Consider the following 27552-nt stretch of genomic DNA (forward strand, 5'->3'; position numbering starts at 1 on the left):
ACTAGTATATTTCTTAATTAGGATCAATGTTTTGCGCAATTTTATAAATGCTAATGCCTATGCTTATGACTATTATATATATTATGATACATATATACGCAGTCTAGCATACGAGAGAATCGTTTTACGAATGATGAAGCTAAACATAAAAATACCGATGTCTAGATGCGTAGTTTTATATATCGCGCTTATCTATAGAAAATTTTATCTCATTAATATACTTGATCCGCATTTATCGAATCGAATCAGGCATTGCTTATTGTCGTTGATACTATTAACAAGTGCAAAAGCATAAAATAAAAACTTTCTTGTAAGGGATACGGAAAAATGTATTGGTATCATATAATTTTTTTCTATTTTTCACATGGACAGAAAATTTCAGGTTGTTGCGAAAGATGAAAATTAGCATTTATCTCACACTAGATATCGAACTTTATATATTAACACTCTCTTGATGTATTACGTGCATGTGAAATCTATACGCATTGCTAATCCTAGACAAGTTATTATGTATTATATAAATTTTTAAATAGCCGATTATTTATACGTTGTAACAATTTTTTGATTATATTTGTCTCGATGCACAGTAAATACGATGATCATCGACTTAAACCTATCTCTTAAATAATGCGATCAAGAAAGTGCTGATATATCGTGTTTGACATATAAAAAAGATTTTAAAATTATATCGGCGATATTTTACGCTTAAACCAAATCCTTGTCATTCGTGCGGTTGGAATAATGTCACTAACAGCGCGTAAAATTCGTGTTCATTTAAAGTAACGTTAATGAAGACAATGAAATTTTATAGTTTTTGATAAATGAAGCTAACGGGAACGTCACTTCCCGGAATAGTGTGAACCGATGTTAGACGGCGGTCCTCTGTGATGATGATGATGTTTTTGTCCAGGACCAGAATATCTGCTTCCTGGCCGGGAATGTACTATTGCATAGTGATCGCTATTCGTCGATATCGACCTCGTAGAATTCATGGTAGATCCCCCGGAGGCATATCCCTGCTTTCCGTTTAACGAATACCTGGATACAAAAAGGGTCTCGTTCAGGCACGCAATCGCATACGTCATGATATGTAATCTGTAATATTAATTGCCATTATCGTGACTCCGCTGCGCGTAATTTCACTTAGAAAGTTCGATACTCTTTATTTTCGCTCGATCAACAATTTATATATGAGCTAAAGATTCTTCAATCGCACGTTGCAAGAAAAAAAGAAAGAATTAATCGAATGTCGCGCTTTTAATCTGACAGAAATATATTAGCTTATCAATGATCAATTCGAGGCACTTGGGCTCAAGTGTTGAAGCGCTTCGTGTAAATGACATACGGTTATATACGAGTAATCACATATTATTGATGCAATTAAGAAAGAGAGAGATACTTTGTCGGCGTGTCACGCGAGAGAGTAGCTAGCAGAGGAGATAATTAAGTCAAACCTCGACCCGTATTGAGAGCCGTGCCAACTGCGGTACGGATCGTAATCCTCGATGATTGACGGCTCCTTCTCGATAATGTCGGTCCGAGTGCAGCTACAGGTCATTGCCGAACATAGGAATATGTTGATAATGAGCATGATGAGGAATAATATCCCGAGCGCTACCGCCAGCCACAGGAGCCATAGCGGGTGCACGCTGCCGTCATCGTACAATGTTTGTACAACTGCGAACGAGAAAACTACTATATAATTTTGTATTGCGATAGGTGTTCATGCATTTGTATGGATTCGTGACGCACGTTGGAATGGAAATACCGTCGATATTGGTGTTAAAAATTCCATTTCTTCAAATAGTATTCTATATCCAATAAGAGAAAACAATTGTTCTATATAAATACAGAGAGTCAAATGGGATAATCAAAATAAGTCGAGATAAGAGATAAGTTAATAACGTAATTATCTTCCAATAAATTCCATTTTTAACCTGTCGATGTTTTAATGGTTTTAATGGTCTTAACCATTTATTTTATTATGATGAAAAATCACATTGTGCATCATCGCTTTATTCAGATTTTAGCGGGATAAGAAAATGATCTGTTTACTTCTGCGGTGCCGTATAATTAATTTAATGACATAATTTCGCGAAGATATCGTTGACCGGTAGGGAAAATTATAGCACGGGACTGAATGGAACTTTCGACGAAAAAGAAAATCAACTCGAAGCACAAAGTGTGATAAGCGGAATAAGATCACTTATGTGAGTCTGAACACGCATTATAATTTGATGACAGCCTTTGGATATAGGTTGCGTGCCGAGACGACATTCGAATACAGGTCAGAATAACGAAGAGGGATGATAAGTAACCATGTTGCGAGATAGAAAGATATAAATGTGAATATACACAAGAAGAGCAATGAGGGAATCAAGAAAGAAGCAGACTGCGCGCATTCTCGACATGACTATACAGTTTTTCTGTCACGGCATGTCAAAACTACAGCTGACCGCAATCAGCTTTATCGGATTACATCCGATTGCTTTTATGAATCGCTTCATAAACTTCTCTTAATCTCTTCTTATATGAATTTTCAGCCGAGAAAGAGCAATTCTTTTCAATAATGGAATGATTAAAATTGATTATTTTGTAATTTTTTTAAATATTGCTAGATTCTTTTTTATTAACTGCAGAACATATTTCTTACAAAGCATTTCATTTTACTGTCATAAGAAGTTGTCCATTTCGATGACAAAATGCAATATCAATCATATATATTGTTGATTGACTATATGCTATGTTTTATATTTTAATTTTTATATTTCAATATTAATAAATATATAGACATGAAAATTTTTTTAAGAAAAAACATTATTCTAAAGGAAGATTACTGCTCATTAATCGAAAATTAATACTTTATTTCTTTTTATATATAAGATAAAAGATGAAAATGTGTCAAGAATACAAATACGATAATAATGTAATATAAAATGATATGAGAAATGGTAATACTGATGAATTCTATAGCGTATTTTACCTACCTCGCTTTTCGCCTGGTTGAAGAACAAAAACACTTGTTCCGGCAAGTAGTACTCCTTCTTCGCTACTAATACTTTGTCCATTAGTAGAGGAGCCACCCTTTATCAGTTCCTCTTTGTCTCCTTCGCATATAGGGATACCGCAACTTCCTAAGTATACCACGTAAATTTTTTTTTCCATTATATCGCAATGGATGTTGCTACTAAAATATTCTATATGCAATTTTACACATTTTTTAAATATAATATTGAAATGAAATCAATATGTGACGTTAATTGCTAAAATTTCCATTCTAAGAAGGTTGGAACTTTTACAAAAAGCATCTCCTCATAAAATGAACGGGAATAGTTATCTGTCACAATGCGTCACAACATAACAACGAGTCGTAAAAGTTGAATGCCATTTTATAACCCACATTCGTAATGAAATGCTAATGGAAAATCATTCAACGGATCAGTTTACCTCTGCATACGGCGATGTCGCATTGGAAATGCACCTCTGAACTGTCGGCAAACCGGAACATCGAGAACAATGTGGCATCCGCTATACCGGTGCTTCGATCGTATATGAATTTCGTCATCCGAACTTTCACGGGGCAGCTTGGTGATAAAAAAAAAAGTCACAATTAGTATATCGTTTCAATCGTCGAAGTGACATTACGTTAATAAAAAAATTCACATTATTCTGTCGATATGATAGTAAAAGTAGAATGAAATTAATTTAAAGTTGCTTGTTCTTTAAATGTTTCGTTACATTGCGAAGTTCTAAAGCTACTTCGATAGAGAAGGAAACTTATTAAACGGAGAATTCTCGTTTTGTGTAATAAAGATCTTGTCGGTTGAAATTTTAATGAAATTACTGCTAAGTATAATTTTAACTCTTAGAGAGCAAACTATTTTATCAAACTATCATAAAAAGTTATATACTTCGATATGAACTTCCGAATGAAAAAAAAAAAAAAAAAAATATTGTGGATACCTTTAATATAAATTACGATATTTAATGTATACACGTGTATTATCATCTCGGGTATCAAATATACAAGTATCTAACATTTATATGTAGCACACTTAAATGTTCGCGATAAATATAAAACTTGTTAATTATATCTTTATTGATTCTTTAAAAATGTATTATCATGTGCTTACCCTTTCTCGTCTATAAGCTGTACACTGGAATTGAGCTTGTTGAACGCGAAGCAATTCTTGACTCGAATCCCGTACATTCCTGCAAATTGAATGTTCAACGATACAGTGCTTCGAACAGGAGAGATCTCACAAAGAAACATTTCTAACGGACTTGTCCGTATCGACACTGGACGTAAAAGCAAAACGACGGAATAGGATATAAGATACGAACCGTCTGGGCGTGAAATCTCGGCACGCAGAGTGTAGTTGTGACCGTATATAACTTCTTGTACTCTGACACCTTCATCCAGAAAGCGCAAGGAGACCAATGAAGTTTCATTTCTATGCAAAAGACGTCGTTTTGTTTTGAGCACTTAAGAACTTCTTCGTGCGCGTTTCATAGTACACTTCATTATTAGAATCATGACACAGCGCGCAGACTTTATATAAATTGCGATCAAGGTGGATGAATAAGTATGACAAAAAATATGTCAGAAGTCAATATATCTAATGTTACGCATGATAAGAACATCTATGGATCACATTTCGATTTTTCAAACACCTTGATTCAGAAAAATTTATTTCGAGGATATGTAACGTTATTCCGACAAAAAAAAATAATTATCATTTGCGAAGTATCTTATTCGACGACAGTTGTATACTAAATATTGACCGCATTTCGCACTTGCGCGGAATAAAAAATATGGCTTGCGGTAAACCGCACCCCGTCAAGGGCGTACTAATTACCGCTCCGTTTATCTAATTCTTGGTATCTAATTAAATTCTATTGTTGCTCGAACTGTCCTTATTCTGAGTATATAAGTAAATAAGATGTCAGTACTTTGATATATAAATTTTTTTTAACTTTTAAAGAAACCGCTATACGATAGATGAATACTAATTCGATCGCATTTATTAATACTTTAAAGTTAAAGAAATATTTTTTAATGATTGTATTAAATATTACGTGGAATTTTTAAATAATCTAATTTATCATTAGCAAAATTAATATCGCGGAATACTAGAGTCTTACAAAGAAGTATCGAGCTCCGTTCGGGCGATCAATCGAGCGAAATATCAACACTCTAATAAATGAAAAGTATCTTTAGGTATAATCAGCATGCAAGAGCGAAAATATACGGCCGACTGGTATCGAACGGCAAATGTCAGTGAACGATTAGAAAACGCGCGATTGCTAATGACTGATTAAGAGCCATAGGAATGATATTTCCCGTTTAGATAGCGCTGTTTGCGATAGTCTACCCGCTATTGGCGCGAGTTACTTCTATCTCGTGTACGTTTAACAGAATCTACCACATGTTGATTATTCACGACAGTATTATGGAGAATCCATAAATCTATAATGCAGCATTAATATAGCTTCCGTCATTTTGAGAATTTGAATCTTCTAGCTATGAAACTATCGCTTGCATGCCATGGGAGCTACGAATGCCACAAGTCGACATATGCAGTAATGAAAGAACACATATCGGAAAATAATTGCAAATATTTAAACTGATCAAAAAATAACTTAGAATCAGATTTTTTAAATTATCAATCTATCGATTACGTTACAAAATTTTTTATAAAGTATTACATTATGTTACAGTTTTTTTTTTTTTTTTTTTTTTTTTTTATAATTGAATTCTAACTTACTTGGCATTTTTGAAGCCCGCTTTTCCGCATGTAATAACATAAAACTTGTCGTCCGCCAGCTCCAGAGTTTTATGTATCCTAACAGCTATAGGAATGGAACGTTCTTCTGTGTGCTGTGTAATATTGTCATATTTAAATATAAAAAGAATATCGATACAACATATTAAACTATATTGTATAAAATATTTCTTATATGAATCGCTTTTACAATACTTGAATTATTTCATCGTTAAAAAAATATTGTCAATTTTGATTTTCATGTACAAAAGTATTAATAAATATACGAGAATTCCTTATAAATTTTCAATTATACGTGTATGTATAAAAATTGTAGTGAGAAAAATCTTCGGGACCATAAAGTCGTTACATTTGCAGAACAAACATCTCGGTGGAAAACGAAGGATTCAAATGCAAATGGTCATTTCCATATATATGACTAATTTTTATGTTATTCTCGAGGCGTTTAGAGTTGCCAGTTAGATAAATTAGCATATACTCAACCTTCTCAAAACAATTAATTTTCTGAAACTTGTCACATTTGTAAATAAAGACGGATATTAATTTCAATCCAAATGCATCTCCGCGAAACGCGAATGCACCTCGGGGGCAGCGAAATATCTGTTTACACGCAGCAAGATACTCATGTAACGAGTTGATTTCTTGTTATTTCTCGCTCAATTCATACGGTTGATTTTTCAGGAATTTTAAAGAGCAGTCAATGCTGCTCTTCGTGTCCCATAACTCGACCGCCCTTGGCGTATAGTGATTTCCATAATCATAGAAGCCTTACGTTGTTCACGAGGACTCCGCAGTACTCGGGACTGTCCTGCGACGCGAATAGGTTGATGCCCAGGGTGGCATGCGTGGTGCCGTTGCCGGACACCATGCACTGCGGGGTTCGATGATCCCGAGCGTGAACCGCGCCTACGAAACTCTGATTAAGATTGACGCGTATCGTCATGTAGCCGCCCTTGCATGTTGCCGTCACCGTCGGCTGGAATTCCGTGTCCAATAATTGTCCGACAACCTGCAATCAAACGGAAACGGGAATTAGACTCCGGAATTCCGAACGACGTTTATTATTGCGTTTTAAAACAAGAGGATCTTCGGTATTGGAATCTTCTACGCATCTCTCTATGTTTCGCGTCCGCGAGAAACCATTGACGCGTCGAAAAAGTCCAGCCTTCATAAATATTTAAATCAGGGTCAGTGTTGTGCGCTATAACAGCATCGGCTAGCTAACTTCGCTTGTCCCATTCTAGATCACGGTCGTACAACACCGATGGAGAAAGACGGTCTCGGATCGAGAACCAACCAGATCTCTTAATGTGTCAATCTGAACGTAAGAATATGTTGCGCCAACGAACTTCAATGGCCCGTACTCCCCGTTACGGAAGTACATAAAACTTGTCGGAATTTGCCTGTCGCTTCTTTTTTACCGTCGTGAAACTCCGCTCGTATATAACGAGATATTTAGAGCCAGTACTGCGTTTTTTGCGAAAATTGCAAAAATACGCGAATTACGTTTCTTTTATCTCGTGGCATTATATCGAATCGTGAAACGAAACGAAACGAAACGAGTGTCTACATTCTTTGTAAACAGGCCTGACCGGCCTGTTTCGCGCGATATCGGGCGTGTGAGACTCGGAGCGATCTCCACCCCCCGTCACTATCCCGCTAAGGAGCACTCGACGAACGCGGACCAATGATATTTCCTCAGGCCGGATCACGGCCTTAATGTACGAGCAAACTTGGACCGGTCTGGGCAATAGCTATCGACCCACGCTAACTTTCAATTTCACGCAGCTGGACCGCACCGTAACAAGGATAACGCGCGTTTGTACTGTCAGGAATACGCGCGATGAGACGCGTATCCATAACACGATCTTGATATTAATCTTGGGTTAATATAACATCTCCGAATGGATACGGCTACTAGGCAACGACACCATTAATTCCATATTTATTTTTACAAGTGTAATTGAAAACAATTTATTGTGTCAATTATTTGTTATACGCATTGGATATTTTTATAGTATTATTATTTTATAACAAAGTAGGAAATATTATATATAACGATTTTGCGACGTGGAATCGACAATTACAAGAGTATTCGATGGAAGTTGAATCTGAAAGCAGCACCTAGGAACTAGGAACAAAGTCTTATTATTATCAAATTATTATTAATTAATAAAATCTCTATTATTAAAAATATTATTAAAAATTCATGAATGCAATAAAATGTTTTTGAAGAAAATTATTATTTATAATTTACGACAAAATTCAGGACAAAAATCAATTTATAATTTCATATATATTTTAATTTCTAATACTTTATATACGTATGTATTTTGATTCTTTGAATATATTTTATATTTTTGCAACATCTAAAATTATAAATAAAATTCTATTTCAAATTCTATCGGAAATTATAGATCTAAGGACGATTTTAAAATTTGCATCATATAGAATTCAGGAGCCTTTGGCGAAATCAATATCCTTCTCAACATACTTCTCGCGTAATGTGCCAAAAGTGGTACAATTTTGCTATCTCTGGCAATCTAGCCCGAAGCCTATAAGACGAAGATCCGCACGTAGGCGTTCGGCAAGGACGCAAACGAGTCCTAAATGCTCCGACGTTATTCGAGGAAGAGGATCTCGCAGCAATCGTTAGTCTCTCGTTCGCGGGCGAACTGTTCGCCGAGGAAGAAAGGCGGCTTAGCGGTCCTCGATTAGCGGCGGATGCTTTGTCTACGTGTGCGATGACAGGTATACGATAGCGGACGAGAGAGGATCGTGGTCGCCGTTGGGCAAGGCCTTGCGAGAGTCGTATCCCGTGGCGGTCTGGCAACGTATGACATTATGCGCGTATAATTTAATAGCATTCGCGTTGTTGCTCGAACGATGCTCGTTCGTCTGGCAGAAAATTGTACGACTGTTCGCGATGTCCCGAAATGCATAGCACGCGCGTTTATATAAAGAAATACCTTTCAGTTCGTATTAACGTCGCGGGTGTAGCTTATACCGGCGAATATTTAAAAGACTGTAATACAGTCGTAGAGAATCAGCCAATCGAGATCAATGCTGATCAGATTATCGCGCGCAAAATATTTTATCTTTCTATTACAAATTACACTTTACTTATAAATCATATTTATCAATTCGAAAAGTGTCACGAATAAATAATAAATATTATTAATTTTGATAATTATAATAATCAAATTATTAAATATGATTTACACGAACACATTGATGTTTTATAATCTAAAGATCTAAAAATCTTAGATTTTCTCAGATATCCTCGATTACTTAATTCGAAAAGTATCGTAGGATGCAGCAAGATATGTGAAATAAAATCTGAAATCGATATTCGCATTAATATTAATACGCCAACGCGCTTCGAAAGCAACAATAGCTTGCAACACTGAATGATCGAAGCATGCAACGCATTCGGAATTCGCGACCAACTATATGATATTTAATTGGCAAAACGTAGGAATACGTGCTCACAAACTTCCTGCAAAATCCATATTACGCACGATAATCATTCGCTCAATGGCGAATAAATAATTCGGTACAATAATGTGCATTATGCACGGTTACATAAAGCTGGAGCGTCGATGTAACGGCGCGCTACGTTCGGCGCGGAAACATCAGTTCCGCCTGTTAAACTGGACTCTTATCCTCCGCATCTGAAGGATATTCCATTATAAATATCGTGCGCGCGCGCCAATTATTGTCCAACGGCTAAACAGCTTGACTTGGATATGCGGTACCGCAACTTCCGTCGTTCAACTTCTATCCGCGCGGCGATTTTTCATAAAAATGCGAGGCATGAATGGACAAGCTTAAAATAACAGGCTGACATCACGTAATCGCAACGCAAACAATAGGAAATAAATTAGTTGCTTATGAGCGAGTCGGTCGGATTAATATGTACATACCGATCCCGCGCGAAGCTACGACATAAATCGACGGCATGTGGAAATATCGCGAGGAATGCAAATGGTTTCTAATCGCATGTTACAATTTTTTATATTAATCTTGAGATAAAATTCTTTTCAGAAAATTTTAGATTTTTGTAGAAAACGCGAAAGAAATAGCTGGCAGAAAAATGTAAATTTTACTCGTGAATAATTGCAAAAGCGATCGCGCGAACGCACAGCTGTATTTTTAAGATACACCACCTAGCGACAACACGGCGGCGGGATCGCGATAAATGCGGTTATACAACGCGAACAACTACGCGGACGCGGGAACTCGTTTCGTACAACAATTGCGATCGGGCCGGCAATTAATAATTCGCCGGGAGGGTTGCGCCTATCGCGTATCGACGCCGCGCGCGCAATAAATTGATAATTTTTTCGCCCGGGCTTTAATGCACGAGCGTAAAAATTCACGCGCGGATAACGGCAATGCATCAAGATTTAATCCCGACCGCACTCGTGGCCGCGATGTTTCAACGCATTCCCCGAGCGCGCACACCCAGTCCCGGCGAGTCGCAGAAACAGGATCGTTCTTCTCACTGTCGGATTGTCGATCGGGGACTTTCGGTTGTCGGAGACGTGTCTTTCGATAAATAAGGATTGGGACGCGCGGCGAAACATATTGTATTAAGGGCCAAGGAATAAGATATAACGAGCAAGTAACGTTAGCCTGTGCTCTCTCTCCCCCCGTTCTCTAGAGACGTATTTATTTATGAATTTTAAATTTTTTTTGCATCTTTCTTTACATTTTTTTCGGAAAGATCATGGAGAGATAGATAATTATTTTCTTTTTTGAAAAAGAAAGTCTGATAAGCACGGAGTAGAGAGTAAGTAAAAAATCATTACGTTAATTTTATCATTGAGAAATTATTTCAAATAACAAATGCAAAGAATGAAACAAATAATCATTGTATATTAAAAGACGATAAAAGATCACTTCAATTCATAATACAGTTAATTTGAAATTAATTAAGCGATAATAAATTATAAAACAAACGCATATCTCAACTTCCTACAAAATTATAATGATATCAATTCTTCAATATCGTGTATCATTATTAACATCTGCATACAATAAGCATGGTTTTTTATAGATGTTCATTTCATAGATGAAATTTTTCTCTTTTTTTGCGCGCTGTCTTTCGATGTAACTTACGATAAGTATAGCTGCTAATAAAGATACTCCAATTAAGTACGCTATCTCTTAACGAGCACGGTTAATTACTATCAGAAACGATGGGGATAATTAGATACGATGAATCATGCTGTAAAACGAAAAATGTGGTTTTTCTATTTTTACAAATTTTCTAGCTGCGCGTGAGGGGGAATGATGTTCTTTTGAGTGGTTTATTTTTTTTAATTTCTTAAAACAATTAACTATTATTACTTGCATTAAATTTAATTACGCTAATTAATAAATCACATATTTATTATTATTGTTGCTCAGAAATTATTTTTTTAAATGTAGATAATATCATATGAAGTATATTTCACACAGAGAATGTTCATCTCTCCGGATTCAGATTAAAACAACCTACGTGTGTAATGAATTTAAGAATTCGCATCACGATTAACTCAGCGAAGGACGAGGAGATGTAGGACAAGATATAAAATTTAGATGGTTATCACTGTCGCGTTCGGCATCACCGATTGAGCTTATCCTACAATTCCTTTACCTTTTGCGACTTAACAAGAATCGCAAATAAAAGCGACGTCGAATGGTATCGCATGCGAGGGGCAGTATACGTATGAGAGAGGTGCGGCATAAGTGAAGTTACAAAGGCACGAGGAAGTCACGTCCTCAAAGAACAATGCAGCCACGTCACTCTCGCAAAACGCGAGAAATAGCATGAATATCGACCTTACAATCGTATTCCCTGACTCAGCAAGACTCCTGCAACGTCTATTAATTGTATAGTAATTGTTTACGAGATCTATTCGTTTCTCTAATGCTGAAAGATGTTCAATTCTCATTTCTTAGAAGACAAGCAGAAGAGTGCAATTACAGTCCCGAGTCATCTCCTTTATTAAGGATCATATGCACAAACGATAGATAAAAATTCTTGCAATTGAAAGAAACATTCACTTACTTTGACAGCGAAAAAAGAAAAAGGTAAAGGAAAAATATAGAAAATAGATACGACAAGTTTAAAAACACAAAACGGATATTTCCAACAAAATTAAACATTAATAGTTACAAGAATTTGACATTTAAGTAAATATGTGAAAAAGAGTATTCTTAAATTTCATAACGAAAGTAAAATTCTTTCGTCAATTCTTTTTGCTAAAAAAATTCTTTTAATATTTTGTAATAATTGTATAGTAATTATATTCCTTTCTTATACAATGTATAGTGTCTCTATTTACATTATTTACATAAATATAGTTTTATGTGATTCGCGGAAAGCTACATGAGTCATTATTTCAGATAACTGCCACTAGTATGAGATAAAATATAGCGATTTGTCTGCTTATGCGAGGTAGATACAAGGTATATACAATACTTTAATGTCATATCTTTAATTCATATCTCCCTTTTCTACGCGAAGACCGATCGTAAATAATTGCGCTATAGTAACAAACGTGTTACTCCTTTTGCGTCTACTGCTATACACAGGTACGTTCTTCAATAATTGAGAGGGCAATTACTCGTGTCACGGTACGCAGCTGAATGTCATTGTATCTCGTCGCGGATGCGAGGAGCACGATATACGCAACGCGTCGTCGGCACGAAAGAGCATTCTTCGCCCGGAGGCTGCGTGCCCGCCCTCGAATTATCTCGCGAAGAAAAAGGAAGCCGAAGTCTCAAAACGTATGTTATTGACCCTGGCTCGTTCGGGTTCCTTCGTCTAACCGCTCGTGTCGTCCTTTTTTTAACGCGCGTCCGCTGTAACCGAACCCTGCGGCATTTTTGCCAGAAGTGCATCGTTCGCAGTGTATGCGATTTACGATCATCGCCATCTCGACATCGCGCATTGCATCGCATCGTATTGCAGCGTCAGTTTCGCGTTCCGAGTTTTACGGTTCGTCGCGTCCTTCGAAAAATACCCGTTTACGCAATAATGAGATAATTACGTTCGCGTTACGTTCGCACGTCCGAATATACGGGACGCTTGATATATACATCGTCCGCTTTCTCTCGACTTGGAATAAAACCGGTGTTCGGACAGAAGAGACTATCGCGCTTGTTCTTAATGTCGATACATCGACAGCTTTCGAGTTGCAAGTGTATAAAATTGTCTCTTTCGTATGAATTATATATTTTACAAGACATGCACATGATAAATTATACGAAATATAATTTATAAATTTTATAAAATATAAATGATAAATTATATATTAATTATTTTACAAAAATCGATTACTAAATTAATACGAATAATATTACGCTTTCGAACAAAATAATTAAAAAAGAGTCTAATTACGAGAAGCTCGATATACATAGTAATAGAAATTAATTGTACAAAGTATAACCCGTGAAAATAATTAATAACCGATGCCGCCGATTATCAGATCGCAGGTTGCAGAATGTGCGTAATTAATTATTAAATTTCTGCGATATCTGATGGGCCCGCGCTGCATCCTCCCACTCTTTTCCGAGGGCAATCTTTCGAAACTCGAAAGCGTGCAAGTGAAAGCGGGATATTTTCCAGGTCGCATTAAATTCATCTTTAAAGTCATCCACCGGAGAAAAAATGGCCGAAAGGGAACACTGAAAAGCTCGCATTCGCCGTATCGGAGAAAATAATTTTCCGCTTTACGTCATAAAGAGATAGCTGTGGCAAGAGAATCAACAGAGAGAAATGAACAGAGCTTCTACATGAAAAGAGTTCCAGTTCTGTCTTGAGTTGCAGATACTTTCAGAATTCTCGTATCTTGGAAATATTTTAGACATATAGTTCTCCCGTTCTTTTATACCGTATTACACTTTAATTTTCAACAAAGTTAAAGTTGCTTTTTCTTTGTCGCACATTTTTTCATATTACGCATCTCTAATATATTAGTAATTAGATTTTAATCATTAATAGATCAATTTTTCTCATAAGAGCTCTATAAATTATCCTTATTGTATATATAAAAGATGCCACAATACAGTCTTCTCTCGAGGGAAGACCTTAGAAGTCTCAGTTATCATGTAAGGGAGAAAGAAAGGGAGAGAGCGCGTCTGGGCTCTTTTATATAAAAGCCGTTCAATTAATAACTCGGCTTGGGAGAAGATTAAACCGCCGCAAGTTTATCGCGAGATGGCCGAACGATATCATTCTGCGTGTTATCTTCGTTTATCGACAATCTCTCGCACGCTCGAAGGATGTGCGGCATCGGAGAGCAGGAAATCCCACTTCGCGATGCCGCCTCGGCTTCTTTGTCCTTGCATTCCTGGCGCGCGTCATTTACGACCGTATATTTGCCCGACTTGATAATCTAACAGGGAACGTATTAACCGAAACGTAACGACCAAGGAAGAAAATAATTTCTTAGGAGCGCGCGCGCGCGTGTGCGCTGAGATTTTGCAGGCGCGCATAAATCTCACTTTTCCACGCAATATTTGCTTTTCGTATGTGACGTAAATTATATGTCGGGCCAGGGGTCACCAGCGCCTGCATACACACAAAATACGCTTTAGAGAAGAAAGAGAATATGATGTTTAATTATATGGTTTATTATTAGAGACAGATAGAAAGAGAAAGAAAGAGAGAGAGAGAGAGAGAGAGAGAGAGAGAGAGAGGGATGCTGATATACAATAAAATTTTATTTAAGTAAAAAATATGACATTAATGTTTTAAGCAAATATTGCATTCTAATTCTTGAGAGCAATTTATCTCTAATAAGCAAGATGTTTATTATCATTGCGGGAATGTGATGGTAATATAAATCGGCATCAATAACACGTGATGCATATATGGTATATTTATAGTCGTCGGATGTCTGCGCATTTGCGTGCGCGTGTCATTGAATAGCGAGAGTGAATCGCATTAAATTATTGCGATTACGGGATCGAAGGAGATGGCAATACTTATTACCTTCACCACCTTCACCATCCACGCGTCGAAATCGATAAGGGGATAGAATAATGCCCGGCATTCGAGCAGGTGGATATTACGATCTTGCGGGCGCGCGCAAACGTTCTCTCTCCATACGGTATATGTATACTTATCTACTTAGAGTATTTATTATTCCCGCGCGATTGGAATTTTCATTGTAACAAGGTTGAAACGAGCCGCCCGTGCATTGAGAGACCCCCCACCCCCACCCCGCCCCCCCGGCTGTGATGGATTCAAATACGCTCGAATAGAGCCGACACTATAGACCGCGTGTACCTTTGGGAACAACGTAATTTAAGAACAAATTGTTTCCCTCTCGAATCGATTTTAACAATCCCGTAAGGAATGATAAAGAATGCGATGCTCCGGTAGCGCCGTGTTTGCATAATGGCACAAGAATAGATAGCATTTTACAGTTATTCCTCCGCGAATCTCTTGTATCGCCAAGTCAAGTGGAAAATCGTTATTTGAATTTGATTTGGATGTGATTGGTTTCACTCTGTATAATATAAACTTATTATTTGTCATTTTGTTCAAAATTATATAAAGATTTTTTTTTTGTCGATCTCAAAATAAGAGAGAAAATATAATTGATTTATCGATTTATTGCATTATTTAAAAAAAAAAAAAAAAATGGAAATTGTAGAAATAAAATTTTCCAGAGAAAACAATTTTTATGGGAAAAATCAAAATATCAAAATTCTCTTCTTCATTCACTTAAAAAAAAATATATATAATTTATATTATAGTAATCTATTATAAATGACGGGAAATGATCTCATCTCCGAGATTCGACAAGATTTTAGAATCTTGAGAACATCTTCCTAAAAATGGAAATTATCTTACCGTCACAATCGCAGCAAACTGTCAACTAGACGGCAAATTACGTTCGCAAATAAAGGAGCAACCCTGGAATTTCGCTCTTGTGCAATCGTTTCTTTAACAGAACACTTTTGCGCATCGAAAAGGATGCCATGTACACATACGAGCCTTTCCATTCATGGCGCGTTACGGCCGCAGCTGCGTAGAGCTCACGGAGAAAAGTGAAAGTGTCAAGAATAAAAAACCGAGAGGAGAATCTGAGATAGTCTCATGGAGATGATTTTATTGCCATTAATGTGTCCATTTGGCCATCCTTTTATGTTTTAAATCGGATTTCTTTCTTTCCCTTTCAATTTGCTACGATATGATAATTAAAATAGGAGATTTAATGAAATAAGAAAGTCAACAGGAGTTTCTTTGTAAAGAAACCGACAAAGTTTCTTCATTTTTGCAGTCAACCGATGTTATAATTGTTTCCTGAGATGCAATAAGAATAAAAGACGCGCGAAGTCTATGTTCTTTTTAGAGCATCAATAAATATTAACGCTGTAAATCGCGCGAGACAAGATCAGCTCTTTCGTTGTTCGAAAAGCAGCTCTTATTCTTCTCGTATCCAGGAGCGACAATGGTTCTTCCAGGTAGGCCTCTCTAACCCGTCCGGTCCTCCTGATGCGCGAGTCCCTCTTCCTTTGTGGTCTCGCTACAACGCCTCGGCTTCTAGATAGGATTCATACACGCCCGCGATTTTACGACAATGCCATTTCGTGAGCGCGCGTAATGCAAGCTACATGCTTCCACGTGTGCGTTTACATATCATTCGTGCGTCTACGCACGCACACGTACGAAGCGTGAAGAACGTTTCAATATATAATTTCGCTTCGCCGTTACTACGAAGGTACACGAGCTTGCTATGCGGATATACGAACGCATGCAACGTCGTCACGAGACCGGTACTCTTTCCAGGATATTTCTAAAATAACGAACGCGTTTTTCAAATAATCTGGCACCAATTGCTCTTTGGAGCTATAGTTATCTATCTCGTATCATATTTTTTTTAAATTTCTTACTTCTTTGACATTACTTTATACATCTTTGTACACTCTCAGAAAGGATTTCTGATAACGAGACAAAAAATATTCTTGACACATTTAATCGTATCACAACCTTATGCGGTATAAAAATAAAATAATTTTAAAATTAAATCGATAATTCCTTTTCTTCTCTCTCGAATTAAATAAGATTGTCTTACTATCTTGAGACAAGAGTAACATATACAAATCTAAGCTTATATATTCTTGCATTTAGAATAACTTGATGTTAGATCGCTACAAATTTCCATCTTCATCTTTGTGAGAAAATTAACGGGATAGCACCAAGAGCATTTTATTCTAGATTTAAGAATTTTCCATTTAAGATTAAAATATTCCTTTTTCAATAATAAATATGATTGTCGCTATATCGATCCTATTTTATGATAGATTGAAGAGTAATAGCATTAGATCCGGAAATCTTTTCTGTGGGTGTATAATTTAATTTTTTAAATCTTATAATATATAATATTTGCTAACTAATCTTTAATGATTTCTGAAACAATCTGACAAAATATATTAATAAACACAGTATTCTGCAAATATAAAATTTATACTTTTTTTTTACGAGTGAAAATATTTTTTTACAATTAGTTGACACATTTGTTTAGCACTCTCCAGTCGATCGGTGTTACTGACGGTGTCATTGCACGAGGCATGCAATATATAACGCTGATATATTTGTCTGCGGAATATTTTTCTCGCCGTTAAAGAATCAGACAGTGCGCCGTTAAGGGTTGACGCCCTCCCTCTTGCGGTCTCGCCACTCGGCCTTAACTCTCGCGCACGCTCGTACGGGTTTACGACGAGACGCTATCTCGAGCGTACTCGCGAGAGTGCGCGGAGCGTGAATAACGCTTCGACGATTTCGTCTCGACGTCTCGCCCGCGGCCGAACCGCGGACATAAATCACGATCTCGACTGACATACCTGATTTGCCGACTGCCATGGGCATATATACCGCGGGTATAAGCTCTGTATAGATCATGCAATGTCAAGTGTTTAACCCTCCCGTAGCGAGCTATGAATTGTTAGCGAACCAAGGACAGAGGCCTCCTTCGAACCCGCCGCTAATCCTATACGCCTCGGTTATAGTATCGCGGGTCTTTTACTATCAATACCGCATCAGCTAAAGCGTCATGAGAGAATGTCACTTTCATATTATTATGCAAAGTGGAATATTAATAAACCGATATTAAGAGCCTGCGACATAACTACCTTGAATAGAATATATTATAGATATGATAAAAAGTAGTATATCATATACGTTTACAAAAATTTGAATTGTTATAAAGTGTTGGATATAAACTTATAAAAAGATAAAAGAAAAATCATTCATTTTTAAGAAATATAATAAATAAAATGATTCTGAATCTCCGCGTGTACATATCCGCATGAAAAATATTTTTTCCAATAATTTCATTTACTATCAATAAAATTTGAGATATTTCAAAAATCTGATTTGTTCAAAAATCTTTCAAAAATTTCGGGTTTATTGCTACGCGCATACAAAAAGGTAGAAATAATATTTTTTTAAATGTCATATTTTTCGATACTGAAGGAATAACAAGATTATATCGCACGATATGCACGTTTCTTTTTCCGAATAATTCCCCTTTATCCTGTAGAAGAACGAGGAGAGATACATTGACCAGTATATACTTCAAATCGCGTGTTCACGCAGTGGTAGATCCATTTTTGCCCGGACGATACCGTCATGCGTAAATGCGTAAATTGCGCGGCACGTGTGATGGACCTCAAGCGCCCTACATGCATTCATAATCACTGTATTCAATGCTATTCTTCTCGAAATTACACACTTCCCCCGTGGGAGAGTTAATCGCGATCGATCTTTTATTCGCTCAATTTTTAACACCACGATCCCGTTCGCCTACATGAATATCGGAATAAAGTAAAACTTATTGATACAAAGTTACAAAGTGCATATTAGTGATAATCATCATTGAACACTTAATTTAATGTTTTAAACCTATAATAAATATGTGTTGTCTCTCTCTATATTATAAATCATAGACATTCTATCTATTGCAAATAGATCTTTTCCTTAATTTTTTTTCCTTTATTGAAACAACAGTATGTAATGCGGAAAAAAGTATATCTACATTAATCTTAAATTAATTACGTCAGTTTACTTGATAAAATTCTGCTAAAAATAAACGGATTTTCAAATTTTGGATTATTGATTCAATTTGTATCTTCTGTCCTCGCGCGAGTTTCGAATTTTCGCGTCGCGTTTGCATCTCAACCGTGATATTCTCGTTTCTACGAATCCAGTTCAATGGTTAAAATTGCGTTATTAATTACGCGCGTTCGGTCGTGCGTATCGTCAACGCTTATCACGATCTATATACCTAACGAGTGAGAGGAAAGAAAAAAAAAAAGTACGAATGGCGTGCATTTTTTTTTCTCTCTCTCTCCATGATGCGGGTGGCGTGCTGCATCTCGCTGATACACGTTCTCGCTTTCGTTGACTCGTTTAAGTAATATCTTGATAATAGGTGAAAAAGAGTAATGAAAGTACGGTGAAATCGCGACGCAATTGTGCGCGCACATTATGATGAGCGTACTATGCGGCGCATAGTACTCGCGTCATCATTAGCGCCGTTTCCGTTTACTCTGATACATCAAAGCTCGTAACATCGCTGAAGCGATGCGTGATTCCCAGTAGTGTTCTGGATTTTTCCAACGTAAATCGAGTAACGCTACTCGCGTTCGCCGAGCGAGACCAACATTTTTACGGTTGCGTTCCTCGTTTTTTTTCCTCTCGCCAGGAGCCCCTCGCCTCGTTGACTCTGAAATCTTGCAAGAGAAGAAATCTCGCAAGAGAAGAAGCAGCCGCATCAATCTCCCACTTAAGGGGGAATTTTTAGCGTTATTTTATTCCGCTCTCTTTCACCAGAGCGTTTGTATACTATATTTTATCGAACATTATTTTAAACCACATACATGATACATTAGGCGATAGGAAAACACGCAGAAATATTAAAAAATATTTTGCAACAACTTTTGAAAATCCCTGGAAATGAACGCTTTAATTTACGCTTAGTTCATTTCTGTTCTGATTATTACTTGCTACACAACATTTCAGAATTAATTATTTCTTATATTTAAATATATCTTTGTAGAGATTAATCTGCGTTTGTGTGATATCACGATGCGCGTGAAATTAAATTACCCTTTCACTTTGCTGTCATTAGTGAACAATTTTCACTTTCGCAGATTGCGTAAAAAAAGTATTATATACACACACAAGTATCGTAAAAATGAATTTCTCCGAAAGCATGCATCGCATCAAAGTAGCGGAATCGAGATGACTATCAAACTTTGGAATTTGTGTGCGGGCTCGGTCTCGGAATATAATTAAACGATTAGTCAGCTGATTATAATCGATATCTGTACACATAGAAAACGTTTAACGCTGAGACAATTTACGTTTCCAGATAGACTCACGTCACTGTTGCATGGTTGCGTACATAAATCACGTAACGCAATGCGCTTGATGAACCGCAAGAATAGGCAGCCGTTTTCTGATCCCATAACTTTATGCATCATGCATCGCTTGGTTCCCCGCAAAACACGCGCTTGTCATAAATTTTAACCACATGTTTTTTTGTGAGCTTCAACCATATTTTTCATTTTTTCCCGAAAATATCTCGAATTATTAAATCCTGAATAAAAAATATAGAATATATAAAATATTAGAATTTTGACACATGTTATGTGTCAAAAAGCTTTTAATATTTCACGCAATTATGAACTTGTGTTGTTTTAAAGCTGATTCGATATCAATAGATACAAATTTCGTAAACTTTCGATCAACGTATCTCTAAGATTTTCTCGATTATTGAGCTCGAAAACTTTACACGGTTCTAATATGAACGCGCTTTCATCGGTATCGTCGTGTTTACAGCAATAAATCGTAAAGTTTACTACTCTCACTCGGGGGAACTGACGTGGGACCAAAATCGGAGAAGACGATATTTTACGCTTCTGTCCCTCGGCGCGACGCTCTCGCTATCGATTCTCGATATATCTGGTGACGCGACGGGTGAGCACGACCGTGCCAAGATTATTACACAGCCACTCGCACTTTCGCAATCTTAAAGAAAAGACTTATTATCGTAAGCCGAACGTAGGCTGCGGCCGCACGGCGTAGGCAGAACTATCTGCTCGTTCTCCGAAAATGGGCACGATGGCGATCGGAAGAGAGGCACGCGTAGTGTTTCTCTGATCGTTTCAAGTTGGCCAAACCCAATGATGCTGTATTCTAAACCCGTCTGCGTTGAAGATTTTTCAAGATGTTTCGATATTACAAACGCTTCTATCGAACAATAATTTCAAAATAATTCTTCTATCATAGATTTTATTTTTTACATTATTTCATGTTTAGATATAAAATCTATATAAAAAAAAAGTATGGGAGAAATAAAAAATTTTTTCTATATTATTCGTAGATCGTCTGTAGTTAGAAATTATTAGAATTACCAGTAATTTTTAATAATTTTCATGTGTGTTTCTGCATATAGGAATAGGTTTGTTAAACCGATTAATGATTTTTGAATTTATCACAAGAATCCGAATAAAAAATATATATATAATTCCCGCCTCTTAATACTTTGCACGCCAGAGAAACGTGTTCGTTACGCTGTAAAGAACTCCATTAGACAAACATAAGAATGAACTGTAATCCGCGCTAATATACGCGAAACCATTCGAATGGAAACGAGAGTAGTATCCAGTATACTGAAAAACCGCTATTTGTGATCATAGCTTTACGGTGTTTTATCGTACATTTAACAGACAGGGCCACTGTGATAAAGACACTTTATTTTATGTTTTGCAGCTACGGCCCGCGCCGATTTATGACATTACGTTCCATGTTGAATAGATTGTAACTTAAGGTACCTCTTTTCCATCCTCAGACATATTTACACAATCGCCATGGCGGATTTAATGAGTAGACTCCCGATGATAAATTCCGCGACGCGATCAAATAAAGCGGGATGAGATACGTTAATGTTGTTTAAATGTAGTTTTAGTACTGTGCTGCACAATGTACTATGATCAAATATATCAATCGATGTTTGCAAAACAATTCCCAAAACTGTTGGGAATAATATGTGCATTGATTAGAATTATATTAATCTTTTTATTGTCGAGAAATTTTGTATGATTATGATGGCTATTATTATGAAATATAATTATGAAATAATTATGAAAAAAGAAAAGTGAGAAATTATCAATCCATACGTTTTCTCGTGTATTAGTATATAAAAATTTATACGGAGAAAAATTATCCAAGAGAGGGAATAATCTCGCGAGGAAAGTAACAAACATCGTCATTTATAGCTGCAATTTATTCGCTACCGGAGTAGCAGTAATTTAGAAATAAACGATGAAAAAAGGAGATGAGCAGAATGAAAGGATGAGGAGGAGGATTCTCGAAATAATCACGCCTCATCCGATGATTTAGTATCATCTCGTAAAATATTAAAGACGAATGCGCGTGTGCGCATACTTAAAACTCTCTCGCGATCGCGTGTTGTACGCAAGAAGGCGCAGGAAAAAGTTTCTCTACGCGTGATCGATTCGCTCGGGGATACTATAAGATATCGGATGGCGAAACCGCAAGCATGCACAAGGACGAGCATCAATTAAATAATCTAGGTTGATTTTACCTTGCGCGTTCCGATACCTTGTCATTGAGGAGCGCTACGTTTATGACCAGATCATCCTACGTTGCACGTCAACCGCTACTACTTCATATCTCGCTCATGCGAAACAAGCTAAAATCACTATCGTAATGCAATGTAGCGATTTTACAATGTCAAAGATCAGATGCTCCATTACCAATACAAAGCTAGCAACGGCAATGTAGCTGTCAAAGATGATCAGTGTGTAATTCTTTTTATTCGCGCGTACCATCATATAGATGAAAGTATGGCTCTTCTATCTTAAAATATCTTTAAAAATTAAAATAACACAAAAATTAATAATATAATATATATATAATTATTGTATTATAAAATTATATAAAATTATTGTATTGTTAAAATTTTAAATAAAGAAATGTGACGAATTGACTTTTATACAATATAATTTTCGTTGTTCCTGAATGCAAAATAAGATCTTTCTATTCAATTAGTTACGTGCAATTAAGAATCACCTATAGCTTGTCACAAATTCCTCTTACCCACAGCTTGATTTACAATCGACAGCGATTGCCCGCGCATAAATAATGAGTTAGTATAATGCACCATTGAACGCTCGCTCGGCGAGGAAGAATATTTCTCTCGTTTTCTCCAACACGACGCACATCGATCCGACTTATATAAGTTAATGTAAAAGTGTATGGGGCCTGTTATATAATGGTCCAAATTTATCACTTTCTCGCGTCGCTTTATATAGAACGCATTATCTTACACCATAGTGCCATAGGGTACCTCATTAATATTAATATAGCAACATAAGAGTAACTATACATAGTAAAGCCGTGCGCTCAATAAGAACGCCTACTATCGGAATCCGATGCTATTACAGGGACACATTGGAAAGAGTGAAAAATTCGCTTTAAAACTCGTATACACGTATTCGCAATTAATTCGCGAGCGCATTTCTCGAGATTCTCGAGTTCTTTGCAATTAAAATTTTCATCGAGCTTACACACGATTCTTCTCCATTTATCAATGTAAACTATGTAATGGATATTATATATACATTGCTAATTATTGTAAACTCCATTATTAATTTATAATATATCGTTCATGAATTCATAGAGAGAGGGAAAGAGAGATAAAAATAATTAAATCATCATGTTATTTGAATATCTAATTAAAGATAAACTTGTGGAAAATATTTTGAGAGAAACTTATTCACTTTCTCTTCATGTAATATCATACAGAGAAAACAGAAGCAACTAAAAGTATTAACTGTAAATATCGCTAGATGAAATATGAAATATATATCCGCAAGAGAAGTTAAATCAACCATTTAACGGTCTCAGATTTGTTTGCTTCAAAGAAGATAATTTCTTGTTAGTCTAATTTGTAGATTTCTCTGTGAAATATTAAATTTGTTGCTTCGCTCTCAAAATATGCTACAAACTATGCAGGCAAAATGAACGCGAGGTAAACGCGTAGCATTAAAGTGTTCATTTCTTTCATCTCCGTTTGAACGAGATTAAATCTCTGTGCTATAATTGCGCACTAGTCCAGAGAGGGTTGAAATCTACTAAAGGTCGCAACGTTAGTGTTAACAAATGATAATCAGTGGAATGCGCGATAAACAATGCGGATACCGCCCATGGAGCGGGAGCAGCTTCTCGTTAATTAGATTTTTTGATTAATTGTATAAAGCTGGAACCATGCTCGAGCGGACGGTCGCTCTACTCGCACGTGTTGCATGTTTGTGTGTGCGTACGCACACACACTTACGCACATGCTTACACACGTGCTCGTGGATTCAGTGCATTCCTTCTCTGTAATAGGCGGACTTCGAGATCTTTTCGTCCCACGATATATTTCGGAGTAAGCCGAAGAATTGCGCGCCTTGCGGAGCAAACATTAACCTTTTAAGATAATTTATTCTAAATTTGCAAAAATAAGAAAATATATATATATATATGTATGTGATTTTAAAACTATATATAATTATAATAAAAATTTAACAAGTTATAATAAAAGTCATACGTGAAGCACATAGAATAAAAAATTACTATTTTTATATTTGAATTCAAGATATTTACATGATTTGTTTTAAAAAAAAATAGAAAATAATAAAAGAAGATAATACATTTATCTTAAAAGAAAAATACATCTTTTAAGGGTTTGCGTGTTGGACAAATTTTCGCGCGTTATTAAACTCGCAACTGTGAAGGACCCCGTCGCTTTCCAATGATAATACTTTCACGTTATCGTGACTTTTCTTGTCGTACGATATTTTTGTTGCACAACGATAAAATTGAGAAACTAGTTTGCGTCCGTTTGCGTTACATATCATTTGATCTCAAGAAGCGTGTAATTTTGCTGTTGTATAAAAATTGAAAAAAAAAAAAACTTAATGCATATCATTCCTTTCGCTCGTAAGTTTCGATAAAAAATGAAATTTCTCTAGAAAATGCCTACGAGAAAGAAGAAGAAATAGAAAATTAAAAAAATGTAATACAATAGATTATAGGAAATGAATACGTACTAAAACGAATAGCTGTAGAGTATAATTCGATTAACCTCATAATAGTCAAGTCGCATAATATTCGCGTAAAAATTGCGGGAAGCAATTAGTTATAATACGGTCTTGCCAATGCCGTATGTATTAAGTTGGAAGTAATATTGTCGTAAATATAATACATCAAGCACAAAGATCGATTTGCAATATCGCGAATAATAGAATAGCTAGATGTAAATCATCGAAAAATACGACGCATATAGGTAATTGCAAGAGTATTTCATTCTTATATTCTTTCTCCACTCTTTCACAAATTGTAAGTATAATTAATAAAAGAACGAAAGATTCTCAAGTATTTAAATATTTATCTTAATTCTTCATCTGCTCCCTAGCATAATGGTAAAAATAAATAATAAATATATTCGTATATGTATTCAGGAAGAATAATTTGGAATGAAAAAGAATACTTAAATGTTGTGTTTAATATAAGCACGCTAATATAATTTTTACTTCTTTACAATAACGTGTCTTCAAAGTGTTATGAATAATATATGCATCTGCGAGAAAAATACGAATTGATTTTGCATATTCATTGCTGATAAGTCGCGGTTGCATGTAATTTGAGTCGGTATAGCATAACGTTGCAGAATGTCATTTTTTATTTAATGATTTATGCATTTCTGATTTTCTTCTTCATTCTATCGTAGCGTTAAACATTATACACATTAGCAAATCGAGCAAACAAGAAAAAGATTAATAACAAGACGATACAAGCTTATCGAATCATCAAACGATCGTTCTTTTAAATTACTCTTTAGGCATTTAATCAGCTGATAGTATCGGCCTTCTCCGTTTATATATCGCAATCAAATAGTCTTTATCTTGAATTAATACATATGCATCAAGGGTATTGCTTCCCATTGATTTATTAAACTTTCATTTGTTATTTATGTTTGTGATAATTATTCATCGCTCATTGTGTCCTATATTAATATTACCCTTATTAGACTATGAGATAAATGACATGGTAGTTACAAAGATAAAGCAACGAATTTTACTTGTATTATAAATTTATATAAAATTATTATAGATTTACTTCAGTTTCATTATAAACATTTTGCATAAAACATAATTTTTCGCAGCATTTATATTGAAAGATATAATTTTTTTCAAATCATAAGTTATCAAATTTACATACGACTCTTTTGTTTTTAATTAACTTTAAATAAAATTTATTTTAACGAAATTTTAATTTAAATGTGAAATACAATAAAAATATATATTTTTAAACGAAAAAATCCAATTTTATTTTTAAAGAAAGTAAGAAAGAAACATACCGGAAACCTGAAATGGTCTTTATTACATTTAAAGTATCCAACTTCAGAAAGTCGGATGTTTGAGTGTCAGTAATTACTTTGATAGATGAAACTTTGTGGTTACATTATAATACATCTGCTAAGTAATAAAATCTTTTCTGAGCTACAGCTGAGATAATAATAATAGAGAAACTAAGACGGAAAACGGGATTAGACATCGCAAACTGTCATTATATATAGAATATAAAAAAAATTTCATTTGTTAATCCTACTCCTTATTTTTTTACATATTTACATGGTTTTAAAAAATCATTTCTTCAATATGAAATATAAAATAATTTTCTTAGTTACAAAATTTAATCTGACAGCAATATTGCAATATTTATGACAAGTTTATTTTTTGATCCAAGTTCCTGCTCTGTTTCCCGCGAAGTGTTTCGACGACACATCCGCGTACAAACACGCGCGGCTTCCGGCGCGCTCGCTGGCGCGTTTGAAACGGTGGAATCCAAGGGAATCTCGAAGAAAACATTTCCGCGTACTTACCTGGTCGACACCGAGCGCCACCAGGAGCCAGCAGCACACCGCTGCCGTCGACAGAAACTTCCTCATCGCGACGGTCACTTTGCAGGATGACCCGCGCCCGCGCGTTACTGACTGCGTCGAACGTGTCGCACTCGCCGAAGGACCCGCCGAAGGTCAGTCTATCACGTCACATTTTCCTCGTTCTTCGAGAAGAGTCTCATCGTACACACGCCGGGGTACCGTGACGCGATAGTCAACGCGCTCGCGAGATGACCACGAGGTCGTTCTCCTCTGGCATACACGCTCTTGCTGACGCTCTTGGTACCGCGGCAAAGTCTCGGAAAAGATCCGGGAAAGTCGGCACGGTCGCGACGAGGAAGATCGCTGGCGGGTGTCAGACTGGCGCAATAATGACTGTGCCCGCCGAGCTGCTTCCAGGGACGCTCAGATGTTCGGTTTTCTGGTGGGGATGGAGTTGGCCGTAGTAGCCATTCCCTCTTCATTCGACTCGTTATGTATACGCGATGCGGGCATTCATGTCTCCGGATTCGGCTTATTCGCTGGTTAGTTGCCGGTACTATCACAAGAGGACGGTAGAGATCAAACAAGAGGGATTGGCAACCACGGTTTCTGATATGCCAGCAGGGTACTAGTTTTGCAACATTTTAGGCTGCCCGTAGAGTATTGTCATTAGCCAACACTGGTATATCGAAAGATGGGACCAATATTTTTAATCAAATAATCACGATTGTCTAATAGTTAACTAATCTGACGATTGAAAGATAATTGGTGGCAACTTGGAAGCAAAAAAGATGATGCTA

The 27552-nt window shown here is 36.2% G+C and overlaps 2 protein-coding genes across 3 annotated transcripts in view; one reads left to right on the forward strand and one right to left on the reverse strand.

The window, feature by feature from the left end:
- Nucleotides 1-27143, reverse strand: LOC138938824 (uncharacterized). 2 transcript variants are annotated; one of them, XM_070306130.1, is made up of 9 exons: nt 26753-27143; nt 6559-6795; nt 5769-5881; nt 4345-4454; nt 4134-4212; nt 3448-3584; nt 2988-3134; nt 1461-1677; nt 1-1038 (listed from the first exon to the last, which is right to left on the reverse strand). In XM_070306130.1, the coding sequence occupies exons 1-9, from the start codon at nt 26816-26818 to the stop codon at nt 840-842; spliced, it is 1305 nt and encodes a 434-aa protein (XP_070162231.1). In that variant the 5' UTR covers nt 26819-27143; the 3' UTR covers nt 1-839. The 2 variants fall into 2 exon arrangements, with proteins under 2 accessions (XP_070162231.1, XP_070162230.1); XM_070306129.1 differs by having other exon boundaries at nt 1455-1677.
- Syn (synapsin) overlaps nt 26839-27552 on the forward strand; it is a 47516-nt gene continuing 46802 nt past the window's right edge. The window contains exon 1 of the mRNA XM_070305568.1: nt 26839-26904. Coding sequence (XP_070161669.1) covers nt 26839-26904 — 66 coding nt within the window. The remainder of the gene's footprint in view (nt 26905-27552) is intronic.

The sequence above is a fragment of the Polyergus mexicanus genome, unplaced genomic scaffold (assembly GCF_030449975.1).
Source record: "Polyergus mexicanus isolate NDT 795.1 unplaced genomic scaffold, iyPolMexi1.0 SCAF_13, whole genome shotgun sequence".
In the NCBI taxonomy this organism is placed as follows: domain Eukaryota; kingdom Metazoa; phylum Arthropoda; class Insecta; order Hymenoptera; family Formicidae; genus Polyergus; species Polyergus mexicanus.

Bases quoted from the DNA above. Each gene is read 5' to 3' on its own strand.
- LOC138938824 (XM_070306129.1), bottom strand. From the start codon at position 26,818: ATGAGGAAGTTTCTGTCGACGGCAGCGGTGTGCTGCTGGCTCCTGGTG. The intron at 4,455-5,768 runs GTAAGTTAGAAT...TCTTTTGCATAG, and splicing joins GCGGGCTTCAAAAATGCCAA to AAATGAAACTTCATTGGTCT. The intron at 1,039-1,454 runs GTTTGACTTAAT...TTTTGTATCCAG, and splicing joins GGCTCTCAATACGGGTCGAG to GTATTCGTTAAACGGAAAGC.